This window comes from Ornithodoros turicata, unplaced genomic scaffold (genome assembly GCF_037126465.1).
Source record: "Ornithodoros turicata isolate Travis unplaced genomic scaffold, ASM3712646v1 Chromosome16, whole genome shotgun sequence".
Taxonomy (NCBI): domain Eukaryota; kingdom Metazoa; phylum Arthropoda; class Arachnida; order Ixodida; family Argasidae; genus Ornithodoros; species Ornithodoros turicata.
This window is the reverse complement of record NW_026999320.1, coordinates 2,128,543-2,150,200: the sequence shown is the minus strand read 5'-3', so window position 1 is coordinate 2,150,200 and position 21,658 is coordinate 2,128,543. Positions and strand designations below refer to the sequence as shown.

At 47.5% G+C, this 21,658-nt stretch overlaps 1 protein-coding gene across 3 annotated transcripts in view; it reads right to left on the bottom strand.

Moving 5' to 3' along the window:
• Positions 1-21,658, bottom strand: part of LOC135372688 (uncharacterized) — a 200,673-nt gene that overhangs the window by 43,484 nt on the left and 135,531 nt on the right. For 2 of the 3 annotated variants that reach the window (XM_064606182.1, XM_064606185.1), the window contains exon 4: positions 11,586-12,033. In XM_064606182.1, the coding sequence (XP_064462252.1) occupies positions 11,586-12,033 (448 nt within the window). The remainder of the gene's footprint in view (positions 1-11,585; positions 12,034-21,658) is intronic. The other variant, XM_064606184.1, reaches the window with a different exon arrangement.

Below are 21,658 nucleotides of genomic sequence, written 5' to 3'. Positions count from 1 at the left end.
CCTCCTTCTGGACTGGGGTGGACAGAGACGACTGATACAAATGGCCGACATGTTGCCAATATGGTGGTCGGAAAATGAAATCCAGATCGAATCAGCAACCCGTATTTGATATCGTGCAAGCCACTGGAAAAGACAAACGGCGACACGGTGGTTTACTTTGTTGACGATTTCCTGAATGGTTTGCATCCACCTGGAGTTAAGGATGACGAAATGTTGCTTCTTCACGCTGATGCTGCAGCATACATGTATCGCACCGTAACATTGCTAAGAGTGCTCTACCCGAAAATGATTCACGTCACGTGGCTCACGCACGCCTTCCATAGTCTTGCTGAAAAACTCAGGAACAATTTCACAGACTTCAATAAGCTGATCTCATCCGTAAAGAAAGTGTTTCCGAAGGCCTGTACAAGGGTGAAGGACTTCAAAGAGAGATTGCCTTACACCCCTCCCCCCCGAGCAGATATTCACGTGTTAGGGCACGTGGCTGAGAGCGGTTGAGTACCTCCACATCAGCTTTGACAGATTTTGCGCGGTTATACAGCAGTTCTCGACGGAAGAGGCCGACAGTGTGAAACGCGTCCAAAACATCTTACAGTTGACCAATATTTCTGCTGTCTCGTCGTACATTTCAGCTAACCACGCTTTCATCGCCGGCAGCATTACGCGTCTGGAGGCATCCGGCCAAGCCTTGTGCGATGCTCTTGCTATAGTGTCTGCCGCGCAAAAGCCAACGGACTCCGTGCCAATAGGTCCTGTGAAGGATAGAGTTGCTCAAAAATGAAAGTATGTACTTGACAGATCTGCGACTTAATAAAAGGAGTTGAGCTCGCGTGACTAAAACATCAAGAACCGAGAGCTTCCAGTTGCGCTCCGTTCCCATGAACGTCATGGTAGGGTGAAAACTATTAAGAAACGAATGAAATGAAATGATATCCTCACGATTTAAAACAGTGAAACTGTCGTCAACATAGTGTTTGTAAAACATAACAGTGACATTGTCAGAAAAAAAAAGTTGTTCCTCTACGTATTCCGTTACTAAATTAGCAGCCAAGACACAAACAGGACTACCCATGGGGCATCCTTCTGACTGCTGCGACTGTCTGTTGGTTGTCGAAAGTTAAATAAGTTTCTGGCATGTAGAACAACGGAGAATAATCTCATGTACGGATAGAGTGGTACGATCAATTAAACTGTCATTTGTAGATAAGCGATGTGTTACCACATCCACAGCACGAGCAACTGGCACGTTTGTAAAGAGCGAAATGACGTCGAACGATACTGTTATGTCGTCGGGGGTCACCACAACATCACGTACGGGAGAGCAGAATTCATACGAGTTCTTAAACAGAATGTCTGTTTTGGTACAAAATGGGATTCAATAGTTCCAATTTAGACAGATGATAGTTAGGAGCTCCGATAAAGGACACAATGGGACGGAGCGGAACGTGAACAGTTTGTGAACCTTGGGAAGTCCGTAGGCTAGTGGAATCCGTACACCTGACGAAAACAGGCCTTTGTCAAGAGCGGTGCGTAAGGGGTGCGTAGAAAAGCTTTCCAGACAAGCGACTTAGGCGTTAGATTTTGCCTCGAACACCGCAGGTTAAAGTGAAAGTAACAATCCTTTTTTTTTTTTGATTGGGTGTTAGCGCCGCGAAGCAACTGTGGCTATGAGCGACGTACAGATGTGGACAGACGGAGAGAGGATAGCAGGAAGGAGTGGGGGACAGGGGGGTTAGTATGCGTCCTGGGCCGACTTCAGGGGGAACTGTGCCGACATTCGTCTGGAAAGCCTTCGGAAAACCCAGGGAAAACCTCAGACAGCACAGCCGGCGGTAGGATTCGAACCCACCACCTCCCAGTCTTCAGCACGACCTTGGTTACCACCAACGAGCGGACGCCTTAGCCCACTCGGCCATGCCGCTGGTGAAAGTAACAATCCGGGCGGCCCCAACCGTACAATACAAGTGGGCCATTCCACGACAAAGTGATCCAAAGGTGCCGCTCGAACCCCCGTAGAATTTTATGTGAATTTTTTTGGTGGTTCCTCATGACATCGAAAGCAACATAACATTGGTCTTTTCTAACAAAATTTAAATTTATAGGGTGCAGAACCCCCCAAAAATGCACTGCTTCGCGAAAACCTATGTCGGTTTAAGCAGGTATTACGGCCCACGTAACGCACGGAGCACGTTAAAAAGCGTCTTATTTGATAGGGGATAGTTCATTTTACGGTATGTAAGCAATTTTCACCATCGCACTCGACGGGCGCGACGGTTGTGGCGTGCACGAAATTCGCGAAGTTTGTGCAAGTTTACCAATTTTTTTGCAATATCAAATTTTTGAATTCTTCAAAATTGTTTGCCATATAACCCCGGTGTCGCATTTTCAACAAAAAAAATCCAACGCCGCTGGTGCACTGGAAGCCGCAATAAAAAATCAGGAAGTAGTAAAAATTCGACAAAATGCACATTTTTGACCGAAAAAGTCGGTGTGAGGAGATCAGAATAGAAGCGTGATCAAGGTGTCATTCGATGCATCGTCCTCATCGTCTAGCAAGACGTACCAAAAAAATCTCGGGGGTGCTTTTTCACCCCTTTCACTCAAAAATTATATTTTTAATTGAAGGTAACTTCGCAAACGTGTATGCGCGCTGCAGCGCACCGAATGTACAACTGAGCGGGTCACTCACAAAACACTAGACGGAAAGAAAACACTAGGGAGTCGCATTACTGAAGTAGCAAATAAGGGTCGCAAACATGTGTTTGCCTCCTTCGAGACCCCATGGGTGTGCCGTGAGCGCTCATCAAGCTGGCCATCTTGCGCTCTAACGAAACATGTAACCAGCTCGCGGTGGTACGTGCTAAGTAAGAGATAGGTAAAGACATGGAGATAGGGGCCATTTAAGGTTTAATGGTACCATATGGTTGATTTTTGGCCGCGTGGCATCCGACATCCTTCAGTCGAGTCGTTGACATGAGCAGAGTAATCACGAGATGAACAGTGAGATACCACGAGATACCAGTTTTATGCTACAGAAGTAAAGCGGGAAATCGTTTTGTGCCGTGTGGCATTGCCGCCCCACCCCCTACCTCATGTCAGCATTCCCGACAGTTGCTTATCCAAAAGACGCTTAAGACGATAGTCAAAAAGCTTGTTTGACATTCACAACGGGACATTCACCTCTTGCTATGAGGTATAAATGATCATTAGTATCAGGGTAAGGTTACAACGGATGGAATAAGGGTCAACCACCGGTTCATAAAATAAGAGTTACAAAAAAGCGGTTCGATTTTTTACCGGTAATATCCGTCACCGCATCTATCCGTACAACGCTAACGTATAGGATAAGGGTAAAAAACGCATCGTTTTTTTACTCTTACTGTCTGATTTTTTTTCTGAGAGTGTAGGTTACGGCCTTAGGCTCCTGGTCCAGCAGGCGAGGCTAGTGGATCAGCAGACTTGGTTACTGGTCCAGCAAAGACAGCCTGTGTGTAGGGGGGAAATTCTGCTCATGCATGTTGTCCAGTAGGTGGAGGGGTTTGGACCAAACAAAAATAGAAAATATGCTTGTGTAGGCTGTAAAAGTCGTACATACGTAGCGACCACTAGTCTTAATGAATTGTGTTTAAACATATAGCGCAATGCAATTATGTACAATATATGCAACACTGTCTATTTCTCTCATCTTGCTGAAAGGTTGAGAAGTCGTAGGTAAAGACGCGTTTGTGACGCTCGTTGTCCAGAAGTAGCCAGGGCCCTTTTTTTGAAAAGAGCCCGCGATGGATGGTGTTGATTTTCGCGTGCCCGAAAACCCCACTCGAGTTGCAGTTGAACCCCTTCGAGCGACACCGCGGTGTCACTTGATGGGGTCCCCGGTCTAGTATCTAGGAATAAAGCGGTGCTATCAGGACGCGGTTTACTGTGACGGATTCCCCATTCCTCGCCCTCTTCAAGTGCACGTCCACGGCATGCGAGAAATCCCAACGATAGTCCAGATATTTGGAAATTCTAGGCCTCCGTCTGCACTTCCGATACATTAGGAGCGCCGTAGCTTCCGCCCCATTCGTCAGATCGACGCCAAAGTTTACGTCCTAATAGTACTTGAATATTGGTCAAATCCCACCATGAACTGGTCTTTAGAAGTTCGGAGGTTGTGGGCGGAGGTGCGTTCGTAATTCTGTTTTTTTTTTCAAGCTTCGGGGCCCTTTTTCGGAAGGAAGCCCGCACCGGACGGTGTCCATCTTTCTGGAGCGTACTCGTCTCCACGTGGTGAACGTGACAAAATTTACTGCACCTCTCTAAGGCCTGTGGTGCTCGATTTACCGATTTCTGTGTTTACACTCCCAATGCATGGGACTGACGGCTGTTTTTTCCCTAAAACCGCTTCTATTGCAGCTACATAGTCGTTTCTCAACGTGCTCTTTCCGACCGCTTTAATCCCGTAGGCTCGCGACGTTCCGTTCCCCAGATATGGGCTTTGGAGTTGGTCCCGCAGGGTCTGGGTAACGCCGCTGGGAAACGCTTCCCTCTTAGTGCCGTATCTCGCTTACCTAACGTGCAAATTTACTCGAAATTTCGGATACGCGTGCTCCGTTCTTTGCGCTACAACTTTTCGATTCGCAACACCCGTCCGTTTACGAGCGTTATTCTTGAAATTTGTTAGTCTTACACTCCTTCTGCAAGCTTTGTTACTCTTTGTAGGTTCGTACCCTTGCGGGGGATTTGCACCACCTATAACCGATTTCCTGTATACTCCACACGCCGAATGCCTAGAAAGTTGCGGCATATTTCTGTACCTCTCCGTCCTTGAGTTAGGAGAACATGGAAACAGCTGCTCCTGATATTCACGGGGCTGGCGGCATTTTTTTTTATATCTCTTGTTTGTTGGCGCAGGAATGTGATCGAGGACTGACTTTGACGGCGAAAACGTCCTCGTTCCGATAGATTTGATCCCATGTTAACGCAACTTTCTGCTTTCTGGATATAGCGGGAGGAGGGCCGTTACAGGTGGCGCCCTTGGAGTGCGCAGAGGGTCCTTGATGACAGTGTTGCCACATCTACAGATTTGCATCCAGATCTACATGGTTTCGAACACATTTACAGATTATTTGACTCCGTGATGAAACAAACATGAGCGAGGGCCACACAAATACAAGTTGTTCATGTTACAGTAACCCCCCTATACCACTGCGACCCATACTCAGCTTCTATCTCTATGTAGTAGAAAATTAACATTTCTGCAAAATGGGATTTATACGTAAATCGTAAGGGTTTCATGGGCTACAGAAACGAAGCAATAAAAGGAAGCATTCTCCCAAGGTTATACTTTCTGGCTTGTCCAGCCTTTCCAGCCGTTCTTGTCCGCCATCAGTGCGAAGTACTGATGTTGTTCACTTGCATGATAAAAGTGTGAAATTACAACGGGTATGAAACAGACGACACAGACATGCACTCACTTCCAACGCAATTTTACTGCATGCAGACTTACTTGGTGCTGAGGCGGAACAGTGGTCAAAGACTGGTTGGAACACATGAAACAGACACCACAACTGTCATCTGTGCCGACTATTTTGTGTCTTCTAACCCATGTCTTTGCTGCCTCCCAACACCGCGCATAATGTACCAACTACCTCCGACTTATACCTGCTTCACGGGCTTGCTCACTTACTCACAAACTCACAGCAGCATTGGGAATGTCATGCACCCCTAAAACGAGCCACAGCTCCATTCTTCAGCAACGGAGGTAAGTTTTGAAGACTGAAAGTTTTCGCATGACATCATTGCAGTGTTGGCAAGACTACTCCTAAAAATAGTTTCTGGAAAAAGGAAGTACAGGCAAAAAGTGGGAAGTGAGTTACCGCAGTGTAAACAGAGTGTTTTGACATCTGAATTAAGTTAGGTTGCGTAATGAATCTCGAAACATAGCTCAGCAAAGGCAGCATTTTTTTCCTATATTCGGAAGCGTATAGGGACAACACACTATTCCAATCAAAACCACACGGTTTTTCACATTTCAACAACAAAGAAAAAATACAGCGAAAAATCAGTCGCTGGGCAAAAGTGCGCTAGCTACCCACCAAATACATTTCTTCATGTGTGAAAAGAAAACAAACGATGGCCCTGTCATACCCTTCGCTTTTATCGATGTGCCTGTTATTAGTCAGTCGTTGACAGTGACGGGCTGTGTCGCGTGGAATAGGTCTTGATCATTCTTTTCCATTTTCTCTAAAGGTAAGGTGGAGCCAATAGTTTCGTAAATGCAAATTTCACCAGGTACGCTTCGTCCAGCGACCGATTTTCGGCTGTCTTCAGCTCTTATTTGAGTGATTTTTAGTTATTTTTTTTTCACGAGCAGTTTGCATGCGGCGATAAACTGCTCCTATATTCTCTTTCGGCTTCCACGGCTGCCTTGAGGCTTTACCCGTTTTTCTCGACCCCTTCAGTACCAGGGCAGTGTGAAACTGCATCCGTGAAATACAAAATTAAAAGTTTCAGAAGTGTACAGTACAAAAAAGATATCTTTATTGCAGTGTCGTGCAGCATCTGCGTGTTTCGTCATGGCAACTCAGATAAGCCACCAAGTGACTCAGTTCCGCTTTGAGAAGAAATCACTTGCAAAGGCGGCTGCAACGAGTTGTGAACTAGTATTTTGAACTGGGAGCAATTTAACCTGGGACTATCTGCAAACTGTTTTGTTTTTGTTTTTTACTGGTACCAGTTCAAGCTGGGAGCAGCAGCAAACTGTGTTTCAACCGGTACCAGTCAAGCTGGGACAGGGAGAAGCTGCAAACTGGTTTTTCGAAGTAGTTCCAGTTTCGAGAACGAGTCATGTCGTCCCTCCTCTGTCCCTTTCTCTGGTTCCATTTTTTCACCATGTACCAGGTGGCCTGCACCCTTGCCTTTTTGGCATTACTGTTCCAGTTCAAGCTGGGACCAGCTGCAGACTGTTTTTTCGAGCTGGAACCAACTCAGGCTTAGACCAGCTGCAACCGGTTTCTGAAGTGGGACCAGTTTGAACCTGTCCCAGTTCAATAACACAGTTTGAAGCGGCTTTAATTGGGAAAATTTCTCCCCTGGGTGGTGCTGCCGAATGCGGTCGCTGTGAAAAGCTACTGAAAAACGCCATGCGTATGTGAATAGTAACAAGAACAACAAGTTCATTTCGAGAGTTTCGAAACGCGAGTGTCGGGAATTTCATCGCCGGGGGCGGTACTCTGCCCCATTGCTGATACTGATGCGGGGAATGAAATAATGAGCACCTTCATAATATGGATCGAAGCCCTATGGTATCCGGAAAGGTGAAGAGAGCTCTGAGGGCAGTGCGTTGGTGGGCTGGATGTGGCCAGGGACCAAGTAATTTTGTGGGAGAGAGGGGACGAGAGTCCAGCTCGTCCAGCAGTGCAAATCCGGACTCGGAAAACATCGTTTATTTTATTAGGTCCATGAAAAGAAGGCGCCTCAAGGATTCTATACGCGAAGTTTCTATCCTGCTTACGAACGCTGTGCATTTCTGTCAATTTTTTTTAGATCTGCTGAGACTCCACAAGTTTCCATGACGCAACTAGCGAGTGACGTAACCATAAGCCCACCCACTTCAATGATGTCATGTCCTGGAGAGGGCATTCGTCTCCTAACAGCGACACCAGCGATCAGCGTGAGGCTGATCGAAAGAGGGGAAAATGAGAGAGACATCTTCTCCCTCCTTTGTGTTTTCTCCAAGGTCGATGCGGCTGAACGGAATGTCACGAGGGGCTCCGCTACCGGAGTAGAGGTGTGCGCCGTGAGCATTTTCGCCGGCGCTGGCGTAGAGCACGTTAAAGAACCGCCGGCGGCAGCGGCGCCACGCCGATGATGTCTTATCGGCATGGACCCCGTGGGCTATCAGTATGTGTTCTCCTCTCGGACGGGGACGCACGGACACCTCAGGGCGCGGGCATTTTGTCCATCATAGACAGCGAGACGATGGCAGTATTTATTGCACCTTGCGTCAAACAAGTATATCAGCACTTTATAAGCGCGTATTATGAAAGAAAACCGGAACACGCAAAGGAATATTAAGAGAACGCACTTCAAGAAGGTCGTCACTGAAGAACGTCGACAGGGCCCGTTAACGGCCGGTTTCGCTGGCGAAAACAACATAACTAGAGAGTCAGAACGATGAGCCACCCCTTAAATCGTAACCACACGTAACAGTTATAGCGGGTGCCGAACGTTCACAGGACGACAACTCGTAAAAGCTTGTTCCACTGATCCAGTGGCTCTTTTTCCGAAATTAGAGTAGATATATGTAAATATGCACATCACAAAACGATATTCCATAAGGCGCACCGATAACGTCATTGAATAGTATTTTTGCAGAGGCTGTAGTTATCATGAATAAATACTGTAAAATCCTTTAACTTCGCAGCCCTATATTTTCGCGAATCAACAGGGATGTATTCACAACCACTAAATTTCGCGCGCTCCTCGAGTTCCTCCTTCTGTCTTAAATTTTTTGACGCGCCTTTAAAGCTCGCGAATTTTCCCGACTCGCGAAATTCGCGAAAATTAAGGGATCCGAAATAAAAGGGGTTTTTCGGTATCAGCTTGTCCAGAGCGAGTGGGGTGAGGCCGGCACGCTTCCCGCGCGTTACAAGCCCCACGATCTCGCGATTTAAAACACCATCTGATGGGGTGCTTGTCGCCGGCACACACAAAACGCATTATTTGCAATGCAGTTTTCGAGCACAGAAAGAGCGACAGGCAGTCTACGTGGGAAGACCACGTGCTTTGGAGCGATCGAGTTGACTGGTGTAGGCGCTAATCTGTTGGCCATATAGATCACGTTCCAACCCAGATAGGGCGAACGTCTCGTCATTTCTACGCTCGGAAATTGCGTTTTTCTTGTTTCGGCGCATTTGCGTAGCGACGTTCAGCGTCGGATATTTCAACACATGTGCGCGTTTAAGGATTTCTTAAACATGGAATTGCTTTCAACGATGAATATCTCCCGTCCTGCTATATCGCTTTTGCGCGAAATCCCTTAATTAAAGGATTAATGAATTTTAGGTAATTGATGATGCTGTAGTTACATACTTTCTTCGAGATAATGTTCGCCTGACCAACTCAAACGGCATCCATTTTGTTCCGCTAGTTTTCATTCTTTCATTTTTTAACTAAAATTTTGTAACGAGTAAAAAAAACACCGTGCATATGGACAATGACCAGTGCTATGGTGTTGGTGGATGACCAGCAAACAACCTGCAGGAATTGAATGACAAGTTTTCCTGGAGTTGTGCCTCCAGGGTGGACTGTGAAATGAAACTGTGATGCATGAACAGCATATCAGTGATGAAATTCTTACTGCTAAAAGCACCACAAATGAAGGCTGGGACCTACGATGCAAGAAAAACAAACGAAAAGACTAGGTGTATGAGAGCTTTTTTTATGGAAAACGGATCAAAATCGGCACATTCAACAACCGCTCCGATTTTTCAACATCGGCGGCGGCGCGCCGACAGTTTTGGGGCGGCGGCGGCGGCGGCGAGGTTCAGACCTCCAGCGGGGGTGCTTCGGGGCGGCGGCGCACCTCTATACCGGAGTGCAAAAAGTGAGCTCCCCCGAAAGACTCGTTGCCCGAAAGGCAACAACGTTGCCAGTTGAGAGCCGGGCGCTCTGCCGGAGCATAACATCACGTGACAGTTCTCAAAATAAAAATGTCTAGCTTTCGCGTCACCTAGAGCCAAAATATTTTCCAGGAATGTAAAGTGACGCAGGAAGATTTCAGTAACGTAACTTGGATGGGATTCTGAAGACACGAGATCTAGTCCGTAGTGGCACTAAGGGATCCGGAGAGTACCGTTAGGGAAGGCTGATAGTGTGGGCAATGGAGAAGAATGTGCTCTAGACACCGCAATGGGCTGGAGAACCAGCCTATGGCTTGCTTCGTAGACAAGGTTGTAAGCCACACATCCAACATCAATGGTGTGGATGAGCCTCGGATGCCAGAATTTTCAATTGCTTGCAGGGGAGATGTAGTGCCAGTGAACATGACCAATTCCCGCGGGATACAATTTGTTTCCGGTTTCCTTCTCTTCAGCACCATATCGTGGAACTTTTTTATTGAAAGAGATGCTGCAGATATTTTTATCTAGAACAACGCATCCCGTATATTCTGATCGCAGCTTGCGAAATTTTTTTCATTTTTAAGTGGTTCTAAGACAATATGCATTTTGCTCAGCAAACCCAACTTTTTCTGGACGCGTGTGATGTGGAATGCAATCAGGGACTGTTTTTACTTCACACGTGAGGTGCAAAGGAATGCGTGAACCAGTTGTGCGCAGAGGGTGAGAAATGTTGTGCGGGCGTTGTTAAGGAAGAACGCGAGACATATTTTCTGTAACATCGTTAGTTGTACAAGGGCATAGTAGTAAGTCTCTTAGTAAAAAAACTATATTTGGTAGTTAATCGGGTAAAGCGCGAGCGATTAAACTGCGAAAATCTGAGGAGCACTTTCCTCAATTCACGTTACCATTGGGTCTTTCCAAGTCTTAGATAAAAGATATTACGTTTTAAGGTGCCGTGTCGACAAGAAGTACTAATAATAATTCGTGACTTTACGTCGCGTGTCGACATCTAGACAAAATTGCATACAGGCAGGCAAGATGGTCGACGAGACCCTTTCGGTTTCGATGGAGAAGGAGCTTGAGGAGGAGGTGCTTGACGTATTTTATCCCTTCACATTCGCCTGAACTGAGACCGACTGGAGGTAACAATGGGATGTCTTCATGATGATAAGGCAAAACCCGTATATACAGGTTGTCCCAGCTAACTGTGAACATATATTTTTTAAAATATATATAACACTTTTTTCAAGATTAAATCAATTCCAATACAGCATATGCTGAAGGGCACTCCCTAGCAGAGCATTAGCAAAGTCCAAAGGCAATGTCTTGACTTTCATTATTTAACTTTTTAATTATAAAAGCTACAAAGTTGTCCCAATGAGAACATCTGTTCCTTTCGGTCATCTGATATCGTAGCCGTTTTCAGAACAAAAATCCGTTCGATAGATCACCCGCAAAAAATTCGTGAAGGAACGCCATTTGTTTCTTTATTTTGTTCATTGCCCTTGTTAGAAGACGCGTCTTTCCTTCACCCCTAATGTGAGAGGGAGAAAGAGCACACTATCGCCTCTCGCGTCCTGGAAAAAGATGAAAAGGAAACAGAAAATGCAACCCAAGATAAGGCCATAGAGTCACCGATAGAGTCACCCGATACATTTGTTTTTGTTTTGTTTCCGCAAGTTCAAGCTCATCTTCGACGCATGAGGCGGCACTGTACTCCTTTCCCCTCTCACGTTGGGGATGAAAGAAATACGCGTGTGCGAAGATGCGCAATGAACAAAATAAAGAAAAAAATGGCGTTAATTAATGGAAGTTAATTAAGACATTGCCGTTGGACTTTGCTAATGCCCTCCTAGGGAGTGCCCTTCAGCATATGCTACATTGCAACTGATTTCATCTTGGAAAAAGTGTTATATATATGTTTAAAAATATGTTCACAGTTAGCTGGGGCACCCTGTATAAAAATCGATAGATAGTTACCTGAAATCGTAGCAGCTCCTGTAGAAAGTCACAAGGTTCCAAAAGGGATCCCGATCCGGCGTACCGATATTGCGACCGTACAGAAGAGTGTGAGCGTCCTCACTGACCGTTGCATAGATGTCCTCTACGTAAGAGGTCTTCCTAGACTCTCGAGCAAGCCAACCCCCACAGGCGTACATGTAAAAGTCATCGCACGGGGCAAAGGTTGCATTGAGCATCGCTTCATATTGTGCAGTAGCCAGCTTGCATGCCTTGTTCGTACAGTGCTTGGCCCTAGCCACTGAGCTCTGCTTCCAGACGCGCCAGTACAGAAAGAGTCCGACAAAGGCTGTTCCAAGGAAAATTGCCGCAGTTATCGGTACTGCAATTTTCTTTCGTCGGTGCGCGCTTCGTTCCTCTTTTCGCTCGGATTGTGTTTGCGGGGCTTCTATCTTCGGTGCCGACTCTGCTGGAAAAGTGATGTAGATCGTATTAAGATAAGGAATCTCACGCGATTACAAGAGCACAGAAGGGTATCTCGCCACCAATCAAGTCAATTATTCACCAGAAAAAGGAACCAGTCATCGCGATGAACAACATTAAACCTTGCAGGATAACAGGTAACCTTCCCTCTGACTAAAGATTGTACATTTGAACAAAAAATGAATATCAAAGAATACATTTAAGGAAAAAGGATCCCCAACCGTTTTTGGATATAGCTAGGCGGATAGACGAGTGCACGGGAGCCAAAATAGTTATCGGTATAAAAATACACTGTCTAGTCTCAAACGCAAACATGAGTCCTACTATTAATACACGACGGGGGTTATTCAAGGCTTCTGTTTAATCGCTTATTGACGATTGCCTTCTTAATAGTAGTAATCATTCAACCCAAGTTTTACACAGAAAATCCACGGCAAGTATTGCACTTTTTACTTTAAATTATTAATTTCTTTAAAAATTGGGCAACATCTAACTCAGTGCAATACTTGTCGTGGATTTTCTATGTAAAACTCGGGTCGTAGAAAAAAATAAAAACTAGATAGAAAGGAAGCAGACAGTGGGAAATAATTTATTTGAAAATCAACGACGCCATCTTGAAGAAATCACGCCGGTGCGGGCGACTGGAGGGCACGACGTTTGCAGAGGCAGGTGGCCACCTAGTTCCAAGGCATCACACCAGATGGCGCCAGCACCCTAGCTCTATGTGAGAAAGACACAGAACAACAAAGTACTAGCGGCACGTAAAAATGGCAGCACTGCTCAACAAGTCTAGGCATGCGAGAGAAAAGGCCTAACCACAGCGTCACAACACTACGCGGCTAACACAGGCCGGGAACCACTAGCAACACGACGGTAAGCGTGCATCAACAGGCTTGGTACGGGACACCGCTAAACAAGTATAAACATGCGCGTACGGCGAGAAATCGCTTAACACGAGCACGGTAAAACAACGCGCAAACATCGGTAAATCACTCACCTTTTTCCCCTGCGACTGCTCATCAGCCAGGCAGAAACCGAGCGCACGTCTGGTCTCCGCGACAGCCAGCGAGCAAGTGACTGGGAGGACGCGCCAGGCGCCCAAAGCTCCCCATAGAGCCCATAGTTTGTGATAATTCAGGCAACACTGGACATACGACCAATGAAAATGCGTCGTGATGCCTAGCAGCCAGCCAATCAGCAACCTCTCCATTTGGCTCGCCTTTCGGGCGGCCCTGGCTACCATTGACTTCTACTGGTTTTCATACCTGACGCCCGTTATTCCAAAATAACTAAGACATTTTTGATAGGCTAAATACATATTTATTGATGCAACGTATAGACTCAAATGTTTGAGTCATATATTCACCTTGCGTACAGTACGTTTCGTTCGTTGAATAGACTCCAACCAAACCAAGTTCGAACTTGCAAAGCACACACACAGTCTACTTCTGGAGACGAGCGAAGTCCACGAGTATGAGTGCGTTTCACAGATGAGCATCTTCTTCTCATACTGGCGATGCACCGAAGGTCACACAGTCACGGGAAATACTTGTGTCGTTACGAACCCTCTCTTCTTAGTCACTGTATTTGAAAATGCGACAGTGCTCGAAAGTGTTCCTCAGGCGTCAGCAAACCAAGCATTCCAGTTCCGACTTGGCTAGAATGTCCGTAGGTTGATACTTTATCGGAGATCAGTACATGGACATAGTCACTATAACTCAGGAACAAACCCGCGAATACACTTCCTCTTTGGTCGTTGTGGTCAACCGACATCGGCGAGCCGCGGAGACGCAGCCACCTTGCTTGGAGCTGACCGCCTGGCCGAGTGCCCGCGACAAGTGAGCTGTCACCTCCTTCGGCCAATGGGCATCCGTCATGATGCCTGCCAATGTAATACCACGTGACTATGACGTGATTTTTTTTTCTACTGACGCGAATGCGGGGACTATGGAGGCCTGGCCGCGCCGCGGCAGTTACGCATACGCGCGCGCGCGCTCCTAGCGCCCTCTGCGCCACCCGTTCGACCACGGGTAGTTTCGGTTTCGGCTCTCTGCTCCTCCCGCTGCGCGCGCGCGCTCCTGGCGGTAACGGGTGGCTTTTTCGTTTCGCTTTCGCTCTCGTTTCTTTGCGCGCGTTTATCTGTATAAAGGCAGCGCGCACCGCGCTCGCGTCATCATTCTTACCGATACGTGGAAAACGCCACGTGTGGCTCTCCATTCTCCTGCGCTTCTCGTCGGCGTGGAAAGAGAAAAAACGAAGAACTTCGTGAATTTATTCGCGGCATCGTGGAGGAAGCCTTTCAAGTCCACCGCCTGGAATGGTTACAAGCACGTCAAGAAATGTGTCAGGACAAGATGAAGACGCTCGACCGCATCTGAGCGGCAGACAGATTGACGAAAAAGAAGTCCAACTTTAGCCTGGGTAATCTGTATTGGGAACGCAATTCCGATCTAGAGGACGACGACGACGTGTAAATAAAAGCGATGCATTCCTCTTCGAGTCTGTCTCTTCTTTTTCTTCGTGCAACATGTACACCGCAACATGTCTTCCCCCCAACCTTTTCGTTTCCGTCACACTTTTTGCTGTATCTTAAGCGGCCCCTCCATGTGCCACAAATCTACTTTCGTTGCGAACGTGCTGAGGAACCTGAACGACGTGGTGGACAAGCCTCTGTCACAAATATTCTACGTGCAGATATATGCTTCGCCGAACATGCTGGACGAATTTGGGGACTCCGTAAAATTTACCAAGGAGCTACCGCGAGAGTGGGACACGTCGCGCGCTACGCTGATCGTCGTCGACGATCACATGACCGACGCCGGTTCCTTGAAGGAGCTGACCGATCTTTTCATTCGGGGTTCTCACCAGGCCATCGCATCGATCTTGTTACTCGTTCAGAACATCTTTTTCGACAGTAGCCATTTTAGAACTATATCCTACAATGCCAGTTACGTCATCCTGTGGCGCACCGTGCGCAGTGTGCACCAGATGGAACATTTCGGGCCACAGCTATTTGGCAGAAAAAGATTGGAGTATTTTCTGGACGCATATAAACAAGCGATGTCGTCGCCCCACGCTTATTTACTCGTGGATCTTCAGAACTATACGCACGAGGATCACATGTTGCGTAGCAATATTGTTCCGGGTGAACGTCAATATATCTACGCCCCGAAATGAATCTCCACCCTCACCTCACTTTACTCCCAAAGTACTCTCCACTCTTTCCCCCTCCGCGTCGTCGCGACGTCTTGAGACGTTCTTGCTCGTCCGACATGAAACACCTCTTCGAAATTTGCCTCAATGTATCGAACAGAAAGGTGGTTCTAGCTCCAGACACGTTTGCGCATTTGAAGAAGCACAAACGCTTCTTACGACGGCTCGCCTACAAAAAGATTCACAAGAATCCGCAAAGTTTGAAGCGCTATCTGTCTCAGCAGCGAGGACAGGGCGTTCTTTCATCGGTGGTTCCTCTCCTACTTTCCGCCGTGTTGAACCTTTTCGCCAATGGCCAAGAATAATTGAAGTGACCACCTCCTCCATCGGAAACATTCTTTCTTCGAAGGAGAGTGACGACCTCAAAGTGAAACTCATACTGCAAGCACTGCATCGTATACTCAAGCAGTACGGATTTGACCCCTACGACAATAAAAACAAGGCGTCCGACACTACAAATGACTGACTACTCGCTCCTCTCTCCAGAGGTGGACGAAGAGGAAGCAGAAAGGGTCGTCTCGAAATTAAAGAAGGTTCTTTCCTGCGATCCCGAGGGTTGTGTCTCCGTGTCGGGCAAGCCCATCAGGCACTTCTCCGTTTACGAACTCCTCAATTATTTGTTGCAACGTAGAACGGAAAAGAATCCTTCCTGGTTCCCCAAGGTCTCGAAACTATTGCGCCTGATTTCTCTGCCCAAATCTCGCGAGCCTCAACAGCAGCAGCAAGCCTCTATTGCGTGGACGACTTATGGAGGGATATGAGAAACCAGCAGGTGGTTTGGGGGTGTGGACCGCTATAGAAAAGCGCATCACTTGAGCAAAAAGAAGGCTCTCGCCATTCTCAGAAAGCTGGATGCCTACACGCTACACCATCCGGTCAAAAGAAAGTTTAATAGGAGACGCATCATCGCACCCAAGATCAACGACGTGTGGCAAATGGACCTCGCCGACTTTTCAAAATGCAAGAGATTCAACGGTGGCTAGCGCTACATTCTCGTGGCAATCGATTCCCTCTCCCGCTTTCTGTGCATCCTGCTGCTAAAGACGAAGCGCCCCGCCGAAATGAAAAGGGCCATGATAAGACTTTTTCGGGGAGGTAACGCACCTACACGCATCTTTTGCGACAGAGGAGGGGAATTCTACAACAAAACCATCAAGGAGTATCTGTCACGAAAGAAGGTCCACATGTATTCCACCTTCTCTCCAGTAATCAAAGCATCGCAGGCAGAACGCGTGATACGCACTTTACGCGACAGAATATTCCGTTATTTTGGAGTAACCGGAAAATACCACTCCATTTCCGCGCTTCCCAAGATCGTGCGCGACTACAGCAACACCAAACACAGGACTTTGGGCATCAGCCCGTCCGAAGTCACACCCGAAAACGAATTGGAGCTGTTCAATAAGATAAATGGGAAGCCCGTCGTACCCTCCATGAAAAAGAAGCTCATTGTGGGGGATAAAGTGAGTGTCCTACTACACAGAAAAGGTTTTCATAAGAGCTCGGAAGAGACTTGGTCGCCTCAGCTTTTCACTGTCTCCTCCCTGAGAGACACCTCGCCTCCCGTTGTGCACCTGGAAGATTATCGGGTTAAGGAAGTGGACGAATCTTTCTACCCGGAGGAGGTACTCGTCGTAACCCGAGACGCCAATCAGCCTTGGCCAGTAACGAAAGTGCTGAAAAAGAAGCAACTGAACGGTCAGAGCTTCTCCTTGGTTCGCTGGTTCGGTTACGACAAAGGACACGACAGTTGGGTTGCGAGCAGCGACGTGGTCAAGATTGGGAAATGACGTCAGAGATCTACATCCACCTGCTCTCGAACGCCAGCATAGATAAGTTTCCCTCGAATAAACTCAACGCCTTCACAGTAGCTTTTGATAGTCCGCTTCAGCTCTCGAATCGCTATAAAGTCTGTCTGATGGATCTCAGCATAAGCAACGATTTTTTAAATATCGGGTACGAAAGGGAAGATGCGAAAATCGAGGTTTCTTTCGAGGACACTGTCGAATCCGGGAGAACTTTTCGTGTCGCCTCGGATCTCGAGAGGGATCTGGGAAAAGGCCTTTCGCGTACAATAAATCGCGATAAGACTTCATCTTACCCGTGGACGTGAAAGCCGTGGAATTGGACCCTCGGCTCGCACAGGCACTCGACGCCTCACTAGCCTCCCGCGAAGCAGGTCCTGCGGTGAAGCCTCCCAAACTGAGCGAACGCGAAGCCACCTCCGTCTTATTGGAGCACGCCGCACCCGTCGCTTTCGGCGACGTCAGTCTGAATTCGGAAACCACGTCCCTACGGAACACACTCAACAAGTATTTCTAGACGCACAAGCTGGACGCCTCGCTAGAATTCGCGGATAACGTCTACTCTCTGAAAATGCCGAAAGGGTTGCACGTACTGGAACCCTTTGTCAAGCTGCTACATCTCACACCCGTCGAGGGACACGGAGAAACGCTACGCGTCTCTCCCCCCGTAGCGCGCCCATTTTCTTTCACGATCAAGACGAAAATTCCTCGATCTTTGCAAGTACATCTGCCTCCCGGCTACTATGCGACGCCGCAAGCACTTCTGGATGCGATTAACTTGCGCATAGGCGAACGCGCGCGCTTCAGCTTCGACGGAACCGAACAGAAATGTAAAATTCGGCTTTCCGAGGGCACCTCCACCCTAAGACTTTCCGAGTACCTGGCCGTGCTTTTGGGGTTCGAATCGCGTACCGTGTTCACGGGGGAGGAGGAGGATGCCACGAGCTCCGTCGAGGTACTCCTGGAACCCCTGTTTCACAACATAATCGTCTACACAGATATCGTGGAACCCAGATACGTGGGGAGCGGGAAAAAACTGATATTAAAAATACTACCCTTTTATTACGAGAAAGACAAGCACATCGTCACCTACACGTTAGATAACATGCAGTATTTTAACCTGTCTCAATTCGAAATTCCCTCAGTGACGATCGTTCTCGCGGACGAAACGGGAAGACGTTTGCCGTTGCGGTCCAAATGCAGAACCAATCTAACGTTGCATTTCAAATATGTACCGTAATTCCCCCACAATAATTCCCGTGTACACGGAGCCATTTTTTCCAACGAGGGGGCAGTGTGTTGAGCAACATATCCAAGTTTATCGTTCCCATCTGGCAGCAAATAAAACCGATCGCTAAGAGAAGCGAAGGGCTTGGAGCGCTTGGCGCGGAATTTGGCCGATGGCGAAGGAATATCGCGCGCAGTAAAAAAGACAGCCATAGCAACGGGGAGAGACGTGCTGGATTCCATGGAGGGCTCTGGAAACAACAATGGGAAGAAACGCCGCAAAAGACAACAAAAGGTGCCGGCAGACGACGCACCTGCAGATATCTTTGGTGCGCCGAGAAGGTCACACATCCGCTGCGCGCTCCGTCCATCATGACGTCAACGAAAGGAAAAATACAGACGCCGATCTGTCTAACGAGTGATGTGATGATATTCGAACCCCCCTTCCAGTCAATACGGCGTGGAAGATACTTCGTACCAACTCTTTTATCCAGTCAACGGGGTAAATAATTCCGTGATCGAATTTTCTATTCAAAATTTACAAAGGGCACACTTGGATCTCTACGGCAGTTTCGCGTCTTTGACCGTGAGCATTGTTCGCGACGACGGGGGAGAAATGGACGAGAAAGATGTCGTTTTCCCAATAGACCATCTGTTGAGCATGCCGCTCAACAGATGGTTTATTGGGAAAACGACATCTTTCTCGTCCATTTTAAGTTTAAGTCCAGTTTAAGACGGTCACCGTTTATGCGAACAACAAGCTCGTCAGTTCCAACGAGTTGTACGCCTACAGGAGTATTTTGGACGTCGTGATTCATTCCACGCCCCTGGCTCAAGAAACAGTGCACGCGGCTGGACTCTATGTCGAGGACGACGAACATTTAAAGAACAATTACGACGTCTCGTCTCGCGCTCCGAAACAACGTTACGAAGCGACGAAGGGTGGGAAATACTTTAACCTGGTCGGTCAGATCAATACCGACCTGTTTCAACAACCGCGCCTTGTGGTACCTGCCGTCGAAATTCGCGTCGTTTTCCTGTTAAACAACAAGGAATTTAAACTCATATCGGTCCCCAACAACAAGAAAACGTACAGTTACGAGGTGGACATTAAATAAATGAAGTTACACTTGAAAAAGGTGACGCTGGCACCTTCCCTGTTTTTGGAATACGAGCGGCGGCTTCAGACCACGCCGGCCATCTACGTGTTACGCGGATTGGAAACCAAGGTGCGGAGCTTGGACGCTCACTTTGAAAACGTTTACCCCGAAAGGGTACCTTCCAAATTATGCGTCGCCCTGCTCGCCACGTCCGACTTTCTCGGCGACATCCAATCGAACCCCTACAAATTCGGCCATTACGACCTGTCTTATTCGATGCTCTCCGAGGACGGCCAGCAAGCGCGAGCCGAGTACGACTTTCAGAACGACCTCGTCAAAATTCCCTACTTTAACTTCTTGTGAGAACTGGGTGAAAAACATTTCAAGTATAGCTACGAGTGATTTAAAACCAAAGGGTTCCTTCTCTACTTCAACTTTGACGTCGACAAGTGTTCTTCTCCTTCGCATTTGAACGAGTGGCAAAAAGGAAACGTTCGTCTTCAATTACGCTTCGCTAAAGCCCTTCCACTCGCGGTCATCGTCCTCTTGATTTCCCGAGTGTCCTAAGCTCATGTGCGTCGACAAGGACCATACAGTCACCTTCCCATAGAAAAGATGTACGAGAGCGACATCTTGGAACTCGTGTCCCTGAACCCCCTCGCTTCTTCCATGCTGAGAGGCATTTGCGCTTCCAACGAAGCCTTCGTTTTACGCAAGCCCGGCTATTTAATCATCAATACGGAAGAAAGCGCAGGCAGCACTGGGTGCTCTACCTGAGAAACTACGACGGGTCTGCCGTGTTTTTCGACAGTGCCGTGCCGTGCCGTGTTTCTGCAGTGAACGAGTATAACGACAAGCGTATTCAATCACCTTTTTCGCCTTTTCGGCTTTTTTGTATCTACGTAGACACGCGCATGTCGAAACGCTACAGCTTGAAAAATTGTGTATCCATGTTTTCCTGTAACCTCGAAGAGAAGGACGAAACAACAAAACGTCTCCTCGTGAGCGAACTCGTTTTGTTTCGTTTCACGACATACACAAGACGCTTGCGAGACGATCTTCCAACGTGCTGACCCGACGCTCGTGGTAGTCGGTCACCGTGACGTCCAGGAATGTGTGGAGGAGCCAGTAGCGACGGACGATAGGACGGTTGAAACCTGCGTTGAGAGACATGGGTCGACTGTCTCTTGTCTATACTTTTCCAACAGCCCGAGCTTGTAATCTACGAATCGCTTCATTTTCTTTGCAATCTTCCCACTGACGGTGAACAGGCATAAGGGTATCATCTTGGGAATCGAGCGAAAGTCTCCCTCGCAGCTATCGCCATGAATATAATCGCGTAATCGCAGCAAGTCCCGATACATTCGCGTTTGCACAAAGGTTGCAAACCTCTGCTCGGGCGTCATGACTGAGACGGAATGAGAGTAGACAACCTTTTTTATTGATTGTGAGAGGTTACACACGAATTAGGCTCCAGCTTTGGTTTCGTAGCCGGGAAGACAGCCCAAATACGGACGAAGGCTCGAGTCTAACCAATGGCTGGGGTTTCTCGACCAGAGTCCACCGCAACGACAGGTGGTCAGTTGATCGCCGATCCGCAAAAAGAAGGTCTTCGGAGGAGGCTTGAAGGTTAGGATCAGGGGTAGATCTCCCGTCAGTAGCCATTCGTAATCTGCACGAAAGGAATGTGAGAAACACGTGTTTTTTTATCTCAAACACACGTACAATCTTCTTCAGTCACAGAGTGACACTGATGGTCCATCTTCTCTATCTTCCTTCAATAGTCGAAGTCCTTCGCAACGTACGTCGAACGGTACCGTCCGACAGCCGAGAAACGGGCGAATCAATTGGTCCGTCCAATGCTTTTGCCCTGAAAAAAATGTGACTGGTTATAGAACGTATTAAAAATAACCAGGAAGCGTACCTTTGGACCACAATCCACCGCAGTTGGTGCAGAAGAAGCGGACGCTGCCAATCTCCCGAAATATGTGAGGCGGAAAAAAACCGACTTCACGCGCAGCAAAAGTGTTGTAAACTGGAAACGAAACTCTTCAAACATTTCGATTATGACGTCATGGATATTACTTACGAGGATCTACCAAGCTGATCATGATGACACGAGAATGACGATGTAACGTTCGCTTCGTCATTTATAGTAAAGCTTTTCCTCTCACTCTCTATGACGTCATTGGACGTGTTTGGACATGTTAAGACGTGTTTGAACATGTTTGGACATGTGTAGACACGAACCCCGCAATATGAAAAA